Source organism: Callionymus lyra, chromosome 4 (assembly GCF_982586985.1).
Source record: "Callionymus lyra chromosome 4, fCalLyr1.hap1.1, whole genome shotgun sequence".
NCBI classification, from domain to species: Eukaryota; Metazoa; Chordata; class Actinopteri; order Syngnathiformes; family Callionymidae; genus Callionymus; species Callionymus lyra.
Window position 1 is genome coordinate 38,604,606 of NC_141821.1, and position 13,119 is coordinate 38,617,724.

General features: G+C 41.2%; 1 protein-coding gene across 1 annotated transcript; it reads left to right on the forward strand.

Annotated features, from left to right (window-relative positions):
* The first annotated feature begins 1,111 nt into the window (after nt 1–1,111).
* Nucleotides 1,112–10,449, forward strand: LOC148082940 (protein O-GlcNAcase). The gene is made up of 16 exons (XM_087790173.1): nt 1,112–1,280; nt 3,683–3,734; nt 4,021–4,118; nt 4,326–4,456; nt 4,525–4,696; nt 4,873–4,971; nt 5,189–5,458; nt 5,522–5,611; nt 5,685–6,124; nt 6,198–6,372; nt 6,966–7,022; nt 7,091–7,176; nt 7,253–7,357; nt 7,944–8,225; nt 8,516–8,675; nt 9,134–10,449. Exons 1-16 carry the CDS (start codon nt 1,190–1,192, stop codon nt 9,268–9,270), a joined length of 2,445 nt encoding a protein of 814 aa, XP_087646299.1. The 5' UTR covers nt 1,112–1,189; the 3' UTR covers nt 9,271–10,449.
* The last annotated feature ends 2,670 nt before the right edge of the window (nt 10,450–13,119 follow it).

Here is a 13,119-nt window from a genome sequence, read left to right on the forward strand (position 1 = left end):
AATTACCTTGTCGTAAAAACAACCTCCCTATCAAAAGCCTTAAAAAGGAAACATCGACATAAAGACTGGGTCCAAAGTCCGAGTCCGACTGGACCGACATCTTCCTGAGGCGTCTCAGGGACAGGACAATGTTGGAGGAACGTTGAAATAAAATCGAGCATTTTGTGTTATTTAAGCTTATCAGCAGTTTCTTTTTTCAGTCTTTGTTAACAGAGGGACTCAAACGACTTTGCAGATTTACTGAAGATATCATAGAAGTAGGAAGTAAGATGTAGTCACATTTTTTTTCGTAGAGAGTAAACCAATAAATTACAATTTATTGTGTAAACCCCTTTTCACTACACTCTACATTATTGAAGAACTCTTGGAATAGAATCAAAAAAGGTTGAAACTATTAAACAATCTAAATTAATGAAAATCAGAGCATAAAAAAACTTAAATTGTCTGTCATATACTAAATATTTAGTATAAATTCTGCTGATTAAACCATAAATAGCCACCAAATCAGTATATGTAGATGATGTAAAGAAAACAGAAATGTTACATCAAAGCAAAGCACACCACAACCACTGTGCCAAAAGGATATAACCATCATTAATATTAATTTATCTAGATGTTACAAATAATAGAAAAAATAATTCCGACCTTAACTTATATGGGGCCAGGAATGTCAATCAATCAATTAATATATAAGCTATATATTCTTTAAACTATAACTATTACCAAATAGGGTTCATACTTTCCGTTCTGTATTAGAAAAAAAATCGAAGGTGTATAAAATACCCCACTGGAATATTATTAAGTTTATCGTTATTGTTATTTATATATTATTATTATTATATAATTATGATCATCATCAGTATTGTTGTTGATATTGTTAGTATTTAATAAACATTTATCTGAATCATTTTCAATTAATTTATGCCTATTAAGGCCAATTATTTTGGTTGTTTACTTTATAAATGTATCACTATTCAGTGACTTTATCTTTTGATTTCATTATTAATTTGTTATGCACCCAGTTCGATGGTCACATTTACGAGTTTCCGCTGGGGCACTTTAAAGCAGCATCGCGTTCCAGCAGAGAAGAAGAGGAAGCGGATGGCGACTATGAGGAGGAGCAGACCGAGGATGTGCGCTCGTGCACAGGCACAGTAGTGCGCCTCACCCGGGTTTTGAACGAGGTGTGATGGAGGAGCAGCAAGAGGAGAGGACGGAGGAGGAGAAGAGTGGGGACAGGGTGGAGCAGAAGCAGCGCTTCCTGTGTGGTGTGGTGGAAGGTAAGACAACGACCTGTCTGATCACGTGACGCTGGCTGCTTGATCAGAAGAACAACGAGTGACCCACTTTTGTGTGGGCGACGTTGTGTACAGTAGCTCGGGTGATGCTGACGACTGAGGTGATGATGCACTGCTGGAGGAAGAGTGGTGATGGAGGAGAAAGAGACGTGAGAGCGAGAGGATGGGCGAGGGGGAAGAACGAGAGCAAACTGACGATGATATTATATTCAAAATATTAAGAAATAATGATGGACACGAGTCAGTCCATCAGGTATTTGTAAGACTCGTATTGTGATTTGATCTACTAACATTGACAAAACTGGCCATGTAGGTGTTTTTTAACAAAGGAATTCAACAAGAAACAATAGCATCAAAAGACTTGACTTTCGCTTTTCCTAATTTACATCAGATCACGCAAACACTGGTAAAAGATCATTGTGCACTCAAATAAAAGCATTTCCCCCTCTTTTTAAATAGATAGATAGATGGGTAGATAAACGTTATTGATCCCTCTGGAGGTCTCCTTCAGGAAATTGTTTTTCCAGCATACAGCAACACAGATGATAAATTCATGGAACAAGAACAAAAATAATTTTAAGAATAAAAAGAAAGTGCAAGATGACACAATCTAAATCTAAAGATAAAGAACATAGCTAAAAGAAAAAGGATACAAAGATTAACATGGACTATCTCCTTAGAGAAACATCTTAAGACATTTTTATTATATATTATATCTTATTTTTTAAGCATATCTTTTATTGGGTATTGTTTTGAAGTGCTTGGTGACCCTGGTCTGGAAAAGCGCTCTACAAATATAAATGACTTACTTACCTACGTACTTCTGGAAATTGTTTTTCAAGCATACAGCAACACAGACGATAAATGCATATAACAACAACAAGAACAATTTGCAATAAAAATAAAGTGCAAGATGACACAATCTAAATCTAAAGATAAAGAACATAGATCAAAGAAAAAGGATACAAAGATTAACATGGAATAGAATCTTCTGTTCGCTCCTCTCCTGCTCCCAAACTCAGTGTTGCATCTTGGAAGGAATATTCGTGCACTCCATCTGCTTCCGTGATGACAGTGTTCAGAGGATGACTGTCATCAGAACTTATAGTTGTGAAGTATCTCCACCTCGTCGCCTCTGATGGACACTGGACGTGGCGTACCCGCTCCTTGGTCTCTGAGGTGTTTACAAAGTCACGTATCAGACTCCTATACTCGTTTTCTCTGTTGTCCCTGATGCATCCAACAATGGCAGTGTTGTCAGCATACTACTGGACGAGACTCAACTCTGAGTTTTAGCAGAAGTCTGAAGTGTATATGGTGAAGAGGAGAGGGCCAGTACTATCCCTAGAGGTGCTCCTGTACTTCACACCACATATTCCATTATCAACGATTAACAAAATAAATGTAATCAAAAGAAGATGTATTGGCATTTTCATGGGGGTCTTCTGCTCCCTTTATCTTGGCCTGATCTGAGTTGACTAATGTTGAGCAATTTTCCGAGGCGTTCATAATGATACTAGTGTTTTTACGACCAATGTGACCCACTTTCACGCAGCGCACTTATTCAAACAGGCAGAGCGACCATTGAGCGCTCTAAAAATAGAAGCAGGAAGAAGAGTGTGGCGGGAGATGGAGAACGATGCTGCTGAATCACAGCAATGAACCAGTGAGGAGGTGGACCGGTTCTGACTATCCCCCCCAGGCCTATAACTCTGTGTTGCTCCTCATTTTCCTTTATAATCTTCGCACATTGCATCTATAACCGAGATAAAATGTTTCGCCAATAGGTGGCACTATTTGCCTGCAATCAAAAGGTTCATTACTTATTATGTCCTGTGTGTCTACCTGGCAGGGCGACGGCATTCACTGATGACGCTGTGTTGCGTTCAGTGATCGCTGTCCGTCCACAGGTATGCACATGTTCATTGTTGCCCTTTAACGTGTGATATATTATTTGAGAAAATAACTGTCACTGTCCTTTGAGTTAAATCTCTGTTGTCATTTAACATCGAGAAACTTATTGTAATTTGTATTGTGTAATTCATGTGTTTTATTTTATAAGGTGGGTTTGGCTAATTGGTAACTAATTGCGTTAGCTCTCTGGAACTTTCTAACGAAGTGATCGCTGTCCGTCCACAGTGGACTGTCAGAAATAAATGGTTTTGCCACCATCAAAAGATCCACTCCGGTATTCCTGTGGTTTTTTCGCTGGACTCACTCCCCTCTCAGACATCCTTAAACACAATGCAGGCTGAGTGAAGGCTGGACAGCGCGGGCTACAAATACAAAAAACATAATGATCAGTTGAATTTGATGTAGATGATGAGGGTATTTGTACTTTTTTTTTGTTATTGTACATTTTTACAACTGTATTTCTCATGAAGGTTTCTATGGACGCCCCTGGTCGATGGACCAGAGGACGGTTCTCTTTCAATGGTGAGTGTGTTGTTGTTTTTTCTTGTGTGTATTGCAGCGTGACTGTGACTTTTCTGCAATTTGAGGCTACCGTTGCCCCATTTGTGCAGGAAGTGAAGCAACACTAAAATAAAACCTTCCACTAGTCCTTTTAGGACCTGTTTCTATGTTGACGTCATTTCAACATGCCAAATATCCTTAAGTCATTCACTTAAGATTTACATTTATTAGCATTTATATAACTTTATGGTTTATGACCCATGACTTCCTTCTAGTTCAAGTTTTGCTTGTGATGCATGTGTTTTAGGATGCAGCACTGGGGATTAAACACGTACCTGTACGGACCGAAGGATGACCTGAAACACAGACTGTTGTGGAGAGAGGTCTACTCTCACGAGGAGGAAGGTATGCTTTAGTGCGGTTGAAGCTTCAACAGTTCTAGTGCATTGGTTTGACTACTGCGATTGTTTTTTATCAGTGGCCATTAAACATAAAAGACATTTGAAATCTGCTGCATTTAAGATATTTAAAATCAGCAAAAATCTGCACAAGAAATTTAAAAAATCAAAATCAGCCACAGAAATTAGACATTCTCTCTCTCTTACTCTGCAGTGCAATTGCGAACCCTGATCTCAGAGGCCGGGTCCCGAGGTCTTAGGTTTGTCTACGCTCTCTCACCTGGTCAGGACATCGTCTTCTCCTCGTCGTGTGACATAACTCTTCTGAAGCGCAAATTAAAACAAGTATTGCTTTAATTCTCTCTGACGCGTTCATGAGATGATTTTTCATAATGAAAGCCTTTCCTTGTCAGGTGGCGGATCTGGGCTGTCAAGCATTTGCTGTCCTGTTCGACGACATCGATCATTCCATGTGTCAGGCCGACACCGAGGCCTTCTCCTCGTTTGCTCACGCTCAGGTTACAGTCACAAATGCGATGTATAAATACCTGGGGGAACCACGTGTCTTCCTCTTCTGCCCAACAGGTGACATCAATGATGTTAAGAGCCTCCAATGAAATCTATTTTTTATCAGCATTAAACACAAATAAATGTATGAACGAAGTAGCTAAATGAAGAAATATCATATTAAAAAGCTCATGTATTGCTTCAAATTTCTCATGTACAGTATATTGTATCTATCTGTCTGTGTTTGTCTACAGAGTATTGTGGGTCTTTGTGCTCCCCCACCGTTTCCAAGTCTCATTATCTTCAGACTGTTGGTGAAGATCTGCATCCAAACATCATCGTGATCTGGACAGGTAGGGCTCACACACAGGTTATAGAATCAACACAAAAGTTAGACGCATTCACGCAGGTTTGAATTATTCATGCAGGTAAGACTGAAATACACATAATCTTAAACACATAAGACTCACACATAAGTTAGAATCACACACAGGATAGACTCCTCCACACACGTTCACAATCATGGACACACACTTTAACCCTTATCTAAGCCACTCCTTCATGTCAAAGGTGACAAGGTCATTTCTCGGAGACTGTCAATGGATAGCCTGGCTGAGGTAGAGGCTGTTCTACATCGCCCCCCGCTCATCTGGGACAACCTGCATGCCAATGACTACGACTCTCGGCGTCTCTTTCTGGGACCCTTTAAAGGCCGTGAGCCAGAGCTAAGGGGCCGCCTGAGAGGTCTGCTGCTCAACCCCAACTGCGAGTTCGAAGCCAACTACATCCCATTGCACACACTGGGGTCGTGGCTGCGGTCAGGAGGAGATGGCGGTTGTGGTGAGAGTAATCACTAAGTATTTATCATTTTGTGGAAAAGTTAGATGACATCTCCTCCTTTAGTAGATGAGAACGATGTCTTCTGTGATGAAGTAGCACTCTCTGCTGCTTTGAGAGATTGGATGGAAGAACTCAGCCAACCTTTACATGCAGGTAAACCATTTTTTTCACTAAAAATGAGACATTATGGAATATTTTTTAAGAATGATCTTTTATAATGTCAAAGGTCGACTGAGCTCTCGCTCAGATCAACGTTTCTCAGCCCCGACATATCGCAACAGAGCCCACAAAATATCTGAATACCCCTTCTCTGGAAGAGCAGCTCCTGTAGTGGATAAACTTCCTGTTTTCCCTCTCACCTCCTGCTCCCCTCCACCATCACCAATTAAAGTTAAAGAAGAGTCAGAGATGATGATGTCAGTCCAGGCCACTCTCCAAATTCCTGGACCAGGAGCCCTGACAGGGGGTTGGAGGGGAGAGAAGGTACGAGGCCTCTGTGGAGGGAAGGGTCAACTGAGTGAGTCTCAGGTGCAGCTGCTCGTAGGGTTTCATTACCTGCCTCACGAGCACGGATCGTCGGCTCAGAAGCTGCTGCAGGATCTGACCTGGCTCAAGAGAAACTGCCACCTCGTCTGTGCCAACGGGAAGAAGACCCAGGCTCAACAGGTGAGAGGAGATGAGGTTTGCCTCACTGCTCTCTATGGAAGATTTACAAATAATTGTATCTGTGCTTCATCAGGTGGAAGAGTGGCAAGGACGCGCCTCACAATTTCTGTCCCTGTGCGATGACATTGCGCAGCTACATTGCAGTGTGGTTGGCGGAGCCAACAGAGCAGTGCTCTATGACCTTTACCCTTATGTGTGGGATCTGAGGAACACGGCTCTTCTGGCCAAGGCTTTTATTTACTGGCTAGGTGAGGTTTAACGACTGATGCACAACAAGACATCAGGCCTGACATTAAGTCTTCTGTAAATTGTAAACACTCGTCATAGGTTGACAAGGTTACATGTTACAGCTTATGAGGTTTCATGACAAAGTGTGATACAAAATCCTCAGTGTAATATAAGCTGGTGCTCAAAGAACTCAAATCTTAGATTATTTTAAGCACTACCAACTGAGCTCTGAGATTAAATTAAATTAAACAGTGTGAAACCTTGTCAACTCGACATACACCTCCCATAACACTTACAAATAAGTTTTTTTGTTCTAAGATGATTTGATCAGACCTCATGAAACAGCTGATGAGGTATCATAATACAGTGTCTTCATTTTGAAAGACCTATAGATGTTGTCCTAAGTTTAAAAAATATCCCAGGTTTAATTAAATTAGTAGGTTAGAGCTTAATAATTAAAAGCAGTGAGTGACATCACAGTGCTCAAATGAAAACACTTTTTCTCAGGATACCTCATCAGCTGTTCCATGAGGCCTCATGGTTGTCAATTGTTGACAACGCTATACTCTACTGTGCTGGCCTAATGCTTTCTTTTTCTATGATCAACCATAAGATGGTCGAGTGCTAAGTGATAGCGCCACCATGGGCTCCTGGAGGAACTGTTTCCATTGTGAGCTGACACAACTGTTAGTTGTTTTCACTTAAAAACTAACATAATCTTCTTTTTTTTGGCTCAAGGGTGTGGGAAGATGACCGGAGCGGAGATGCTGGGAGGAGAATCTGAGCCCTGGGTCTTTAAAGGTGGTTTTTCTGGAGAGGTGCAGGTATGAGGTTCTCAATTTTTGTTTGTTTCTTAATTCTCAATTTACTAACATTCTATTTGTTTGGGCTTGTGTGTAGATGCTTCTTCCAATAGGTGGCAACACTGAGCTATTCACTCACCCTCCCCCTCTCTTTCCTACCTCTCGCCTCTACAACATCAGGCCTTACCACAGCAAAGACAAGGCATGTTGAGGCTCCTTTTGAGCTGATATTAATCTAATATTAATATTTATCTCATACAAGATTTCCGTTATATCACTGACTATATTAAGCTTACTGATGTGTTGATGAGGCTTCATGAAACAGCTGATGAGGTACCATGATAATTTGTTTTATTGAATTAGTAGATCAAAGCCAAATATTAAAGCGGAGATTGCCATCTATTGGGCTTTCAAAAATAACACACTGTATCATACAAGGTCACCAGCTGTCTCATCACTACTTGGTTCTAACTGAGATTTTGAGAGCTCAGATGAAAATAGTTAACAGATAAATATACCTGTTCTAGTAATGGGTTAATGGGGTTTCATGAAACAGCTGTCAAGGTAACATGATGCAATGTCTTCCTTTTGAAAGGCACTGATCAATGTAAGAGGGCATCAATGTAAATCTGAGTGCCATCTAGTGACCTTTCAAAAGTGAAGACACTGTTTCATTATACTTCATCATATGTTTCATGAGGCCTCATAATAGTTCCTCATAGTTGTGTATATAAAGTAAATGTTTTACATTTCAATTCAAAGTAATTTTAAATAACATGTATGTTCAGGTAGAGTTGTATCGTATGGTCCAAAACCTCCACCTGAGGACACAAGGTTGTCCTAAGTCCAGCACCCTGCACCCAGACATCATCGGAGACAGGTGTCTGGGTCCCAGTCTGGCTTTGTGCCCGGAGTACAGCTTCGTTTTGGAAGACGAGTTGGGGCTGTGTGGCTGTGTTTTGGGGATTTTGGATGTTCGCTCATTTGCCAAAAGGTGTCAGGCTACCTGGCTGCCTGCCATGAGGGACAAGTATCCAACAAAAGCCAACAACACACACTCCAATACACCGGTATGTATGTTTTATAACATCTAAGGAAATAAATAGAAAATGTACATAATTTATATTTTGGAATAAGACAACATGTAAACTGATTGTTACTGGTGGGTTGATGAGGCCTTATGAAACAGCTGATGAGGTTTCATGATATGTTGCCAGTATTCATTAAATTGTAGATTAGGGCCAGATATTATAAAGGAGAGAGTGACATCTAGTGAAGACACTGTATCATTACACTTCATCAATTGTTTCATGAAGCTCTCTTGACCCATTTGTACTTAATGATATTGATCCTCTTAAAGGACTTGATCCAGCTGATGGAGGAAGACCAGGGAGAGTACCCAGACTCCCTTCTTTATCACTTCCCCTCCCAGCTCAGGCTGGATGCCTTGCCGGAGCTTGTAGACACAAGTGTCAGCCGTACGCTGCTTACTGCACTCCTCAACGCTCTTAAGGCTAACGGTGAGTTCAAGACTGATGGTTAGCTGTAAAAACTAAAAGTCCGTAGAAATGATCCTTAAAACGGTCATATCAGTCCAAGACCATAAAATTCAAAATAGTATATCACCAATTAAAAATGATAACTTACTGTAGATAAAGAAACATTACAAAACATTAAATTACAGTCTCAATATACAGAAAAGATTATTTTTGTGAGAAGGAAAAAATGCTAAATTCATGGGAAAATACCCTGAAGTAACAAATTTGTAATTATAGTTTATAAATGAATAGCATTATCATGACTAAATTAATTTTGTTGATGTTTACATTTTACTTTAAGTGTAAAATTGTTCAAGATTCTGCAGTTTTTTTTACGGAAGAAAATGTAAAAAAAAAAGTTTTTTTAATATAATTCCTTCCCAAAGCTTTTAAGTTGAATTTTGTCTTTGTAGTTTAATATTTTGCTCTTATCTGCGTAGGTTCTCAGGGTGTGTTTTGCGAGGTCCAGCCGACAGACCAGCAGCGACTAGAGTTCTTAACTAAAGTGGGTTTCCTGGAGATCCTAAGAGGAGAAGCACGGAACAGAGAGGGCGTGGTATTGGGGAGGCTGCTGTGAAAACACACACACACACAGATGAATCCAGGAGCCAAGATCCCCCTTTCTTGTTTGTGACATGATCAAAACAGGAACATGCATAATACGAATTAAACAACTTATCTTGTTTAATTCAATGGCATTGAGGTGCAGTGGTTTGGGGCCACATTTTTTTTCTTGGATTTCCTGGATTTATTCTAAATTGCACTCATGGCAATAATCTAGAAGTTATTGTAGTTTGAAAAAGCAATATATAAATTCAATAATACATTAATGCACTTCTGACCTTTATGCTGATTTTTGATTTCACTTCCAAGAGTAATTTTTAATATTCAATCACAGTTCAGTCATAATTAAACTTTATCTGCATGAAGAGTTCTTTGAAAGAAAATAAATTAGAAGGAACCTGAGAAAAAAAGCCATGGCAGTAAAGTTAAAAAAGTAAAATCAAAAAAGCTAATTAGCATTTCATCAACATCAACAAAAAATAATGCAATCATCTACACACATGCACAATCATCTACAGTTCATTTGCTGGTCTTGATGGATCATCACTGTTAGGCATCATATGCATGTCTGTATCTGTTTGCATATGTATTGTGTGTATGCGTGTGTTATTGTGTGCATGAATCCTAAAAACTTTTTTTTTAAAAGCACAACTTCAACTAAAGTCTGTTAAACTGAGAATGTTAATTTTTTATATTTAAACAATGTACAATTGTTGTAACCTACTCTGTATTTATTAACCTTGCCAGGCTGGGTTTGGTAAGATGTCAATTTTGTAGTCTATTTCTTATCAACATTGTAATGTGGAAATGTTAATCACAAGTGCATCACAATATGTACTAAAATTAGAAAATAATATATATATATCATTTTTAATGATTTTAATTTTTTTAATTTACTATTCATATTTAATTCTGTTTTATCTTCCAAATAGTGTAGTCGTGGCACTTACATACTGTACTCTAACTGACTGGGAAAGAGAAGTGACTAGAAATACATTTTGACTTGTTTCAAATGAAGGTTTCGTTTATATCTTTCTTTCCTGTTTCACAATTCAACAATTAGACTCAGATGCTGTTTACAAATATTAGCGATCTTTAAAGTCTTCTAAGTCCAAATGCGTTTTTTTTCAGGTTCTCGTTTGTGTACAATTGTATAAATCATATATATCAATAAAATAAACATTTGACCAACTGTAGGGTGAGTACTGAGTCATCTTTCAGGGACTTTAGGATAAGTAATTCAAGGTGGAAGCTCATTATAAACAAAAAGTATAAAATGATATCAACCTTGGTCGAGACGACAAAGCTGTCGACGAAGCTTAAACAATCCCATTAAAGAGGATAACTTTTCCCATCCATCATCAAAGAAGCTCTTTCAAGCATTACTAATGTCACTGCAGGAAACTTTCCCACCCTTCCACTCATTTTGATGTTGAGGTTCTCTTCCGGAGCACGAACCTCATCCGTCGGAATTCGATATGTAGCCAAAGATCAATTTAACAGTACCATGAGAGACGATGTCAGTGTTGCTGCCCAACTCTAATCTAATGCAAGGAAAGATGGTTTACATTCATGGACAAAAGACGGTAAAGTCAATGGTTTAAGAACACCCATATGACATCAAAGATACTCTAGCTAGAAGAAATCACCACTGTTCTAAGGACTGGTGTGTGAATCAGTATTGACAAAACTCAATAACAGTAAAACACCTTTCTTTTCTCAATTTTGTGTAAGACTGGCTAAATATATGTATCTGTTTAAGTAAGTATGTAAGTAAGCAATTTATATTTATAGAGCGCTTTTCTACACCAGGGTCACAAAGCAATTAAACTATCAAAAAAAACAACCAAAAAATATATACTGAAAAGATCAAGATAACACAGAGAACAACACAGGAGTCCCAGAAATTCAGGGAAAAGCCTGCACGAATAAGAAATTCTTAAGATGTTTCTTGAAGAAGTCAGTAGACTCCATCAAGCGAAAAGAGAGAGGAAGATCATTCTTAAGCTTAGGAGCAACAGCCTGGAAGGAATTCTCTCCTCTGGTCCTGAACCGGGTGCGAGGAACCATAAGTAGATACTGATCCTGAGACCTCAGAGCCCGAGCTGGGCTGTAAGGCTGGGTTACATCAGTGATGTAAGGAGGAGCCAGACCATGAATAGCTCTGAAAGTAAGAACCAGAAGTTTAAAGTTGACCCTGAAAGAAACTGGAAGCCATTGAAGAGTTTTAAGGAGCAGAGAAATGTGAGTTATTCTACTTGAGCGAGTCAGAATTCTTGAGTTCTGTATCAACTGCAGGTGAGACTGTTCCTCCTTGTTTAGACATGAAAACAAATTGTTGCAATAATCCAGGTGAGAAGACACAAACGCATGGATTACAAACTCCAGATCATGTTGTGACAAAATTTTCCTAAATTTAGAGATTTTTTATCAGTTGAAGGAAACAGTTTCTTGTCAGTTTTCTGCAGTGTTGAACAATTCAATTCAATTTTATTTAAAGTGTCTTATCATAACAAAGTTATCTCAAGACACTATACAGTTGAAATAAGACTACAGTTGATTAAGGAAAAATAGATCCCAGCAATTCAACAAAGAGCAAGAAACAAAACACTGTACAGTGAGCTGTACAGTGAGCAATGGCGAGGAAAAACTTCCTTTTAGAAGGCAGAAACCTCGAGCGGAACCAGACTCATTGTTGACGGCCTGCCGCTTTGACCGGCTGGGAGGAAGGATGGGGGGGTAGACAGATGGATAAGGAGAGGAGTGAGGGAGGATATAGTGAGAGAAAAGAGGAGAGTGTAGGAGGGTCCATGGGGGTGCTGGAGAGAACTCGGGATCTGATGACGTGGTGAAGATCCTGGATCAGCAGCAGCTCTGGAGGTGGATCCCTGGATCAGCAGCAGCTCTGGAGGTGGATCCCTGGGGCTCCGGGAGAGAAATAAAAAGGTGTGGGTTTGGGACAAATGTATACAATACACAGGTATACAGACTCCGGTGACGGGTGAAGATATATAGAGGGGAGAGGGTGGGGGGGTTGAAATAGCCAGGCCAGAGGGCACATACCTAGCACAGCAGGATCCAGACACAGGGGCCCAAGCCGCGGCAGGAACCCGTGGGAGACCAGGACCCGGCAGGCGACATAACCACCAGAGCCGACCCCAAACACCAGCGAGAAGGCGGACCACCACCGGGGGCGTGAGAGCGCAAGCACAGGCGAGGACGACCGAGGAAGCAGAGAGGGGGAGGCACCAGGCGCAGGCACGGAGGCAGAGGGACAGCCAGAAGAACCAGTCAGGGGATAGAGCCCCGGGGCCAGGCCGGGCCACGGAAGACCCCCAGACCGTCAGGCTGCCACCAAGTCCATAGCAGGGGACCGAGTCAAGGAGATAGGGATCCACCACAGCAGCGGCGGCGGAGCCCCCCCCAATACCCTGCGGACACGGCCAGTAGCCGGGTCGAGTGCCACCGCATGAGCCCGGGGGAGCAATGGCCAGGCACCGGCTCAGGTCCCCCGGTGAGAGTCCCCCGGGTCACAGGGGGGCCACGGTTGTGCGGGCAGGGCAGGGGTAATGGGGCTGCAGCCGTCCGGGAACGGCCCCCAATCTTTGAACTGTAGACCGTCCCCAACAGCCACAGCCCACCTCCCCCATGTCATGAGGGAAGTTTGGGGGGCCAGCAGTATTTCATGGGCGGCCCACGGTCTCTAAGGTGCAGAGGCCCCGCCCATCACACGTACTGACCCCCAGCCCCCGCCCCCACCCACCATGCAGCACCCAGGGGGACAGCATCACTTGCATGGGCGGTACATGGTCTCTACGGTAACATGGGTCCGCCCAATGCCTCCGCCGTCTCCCCGCCCAGT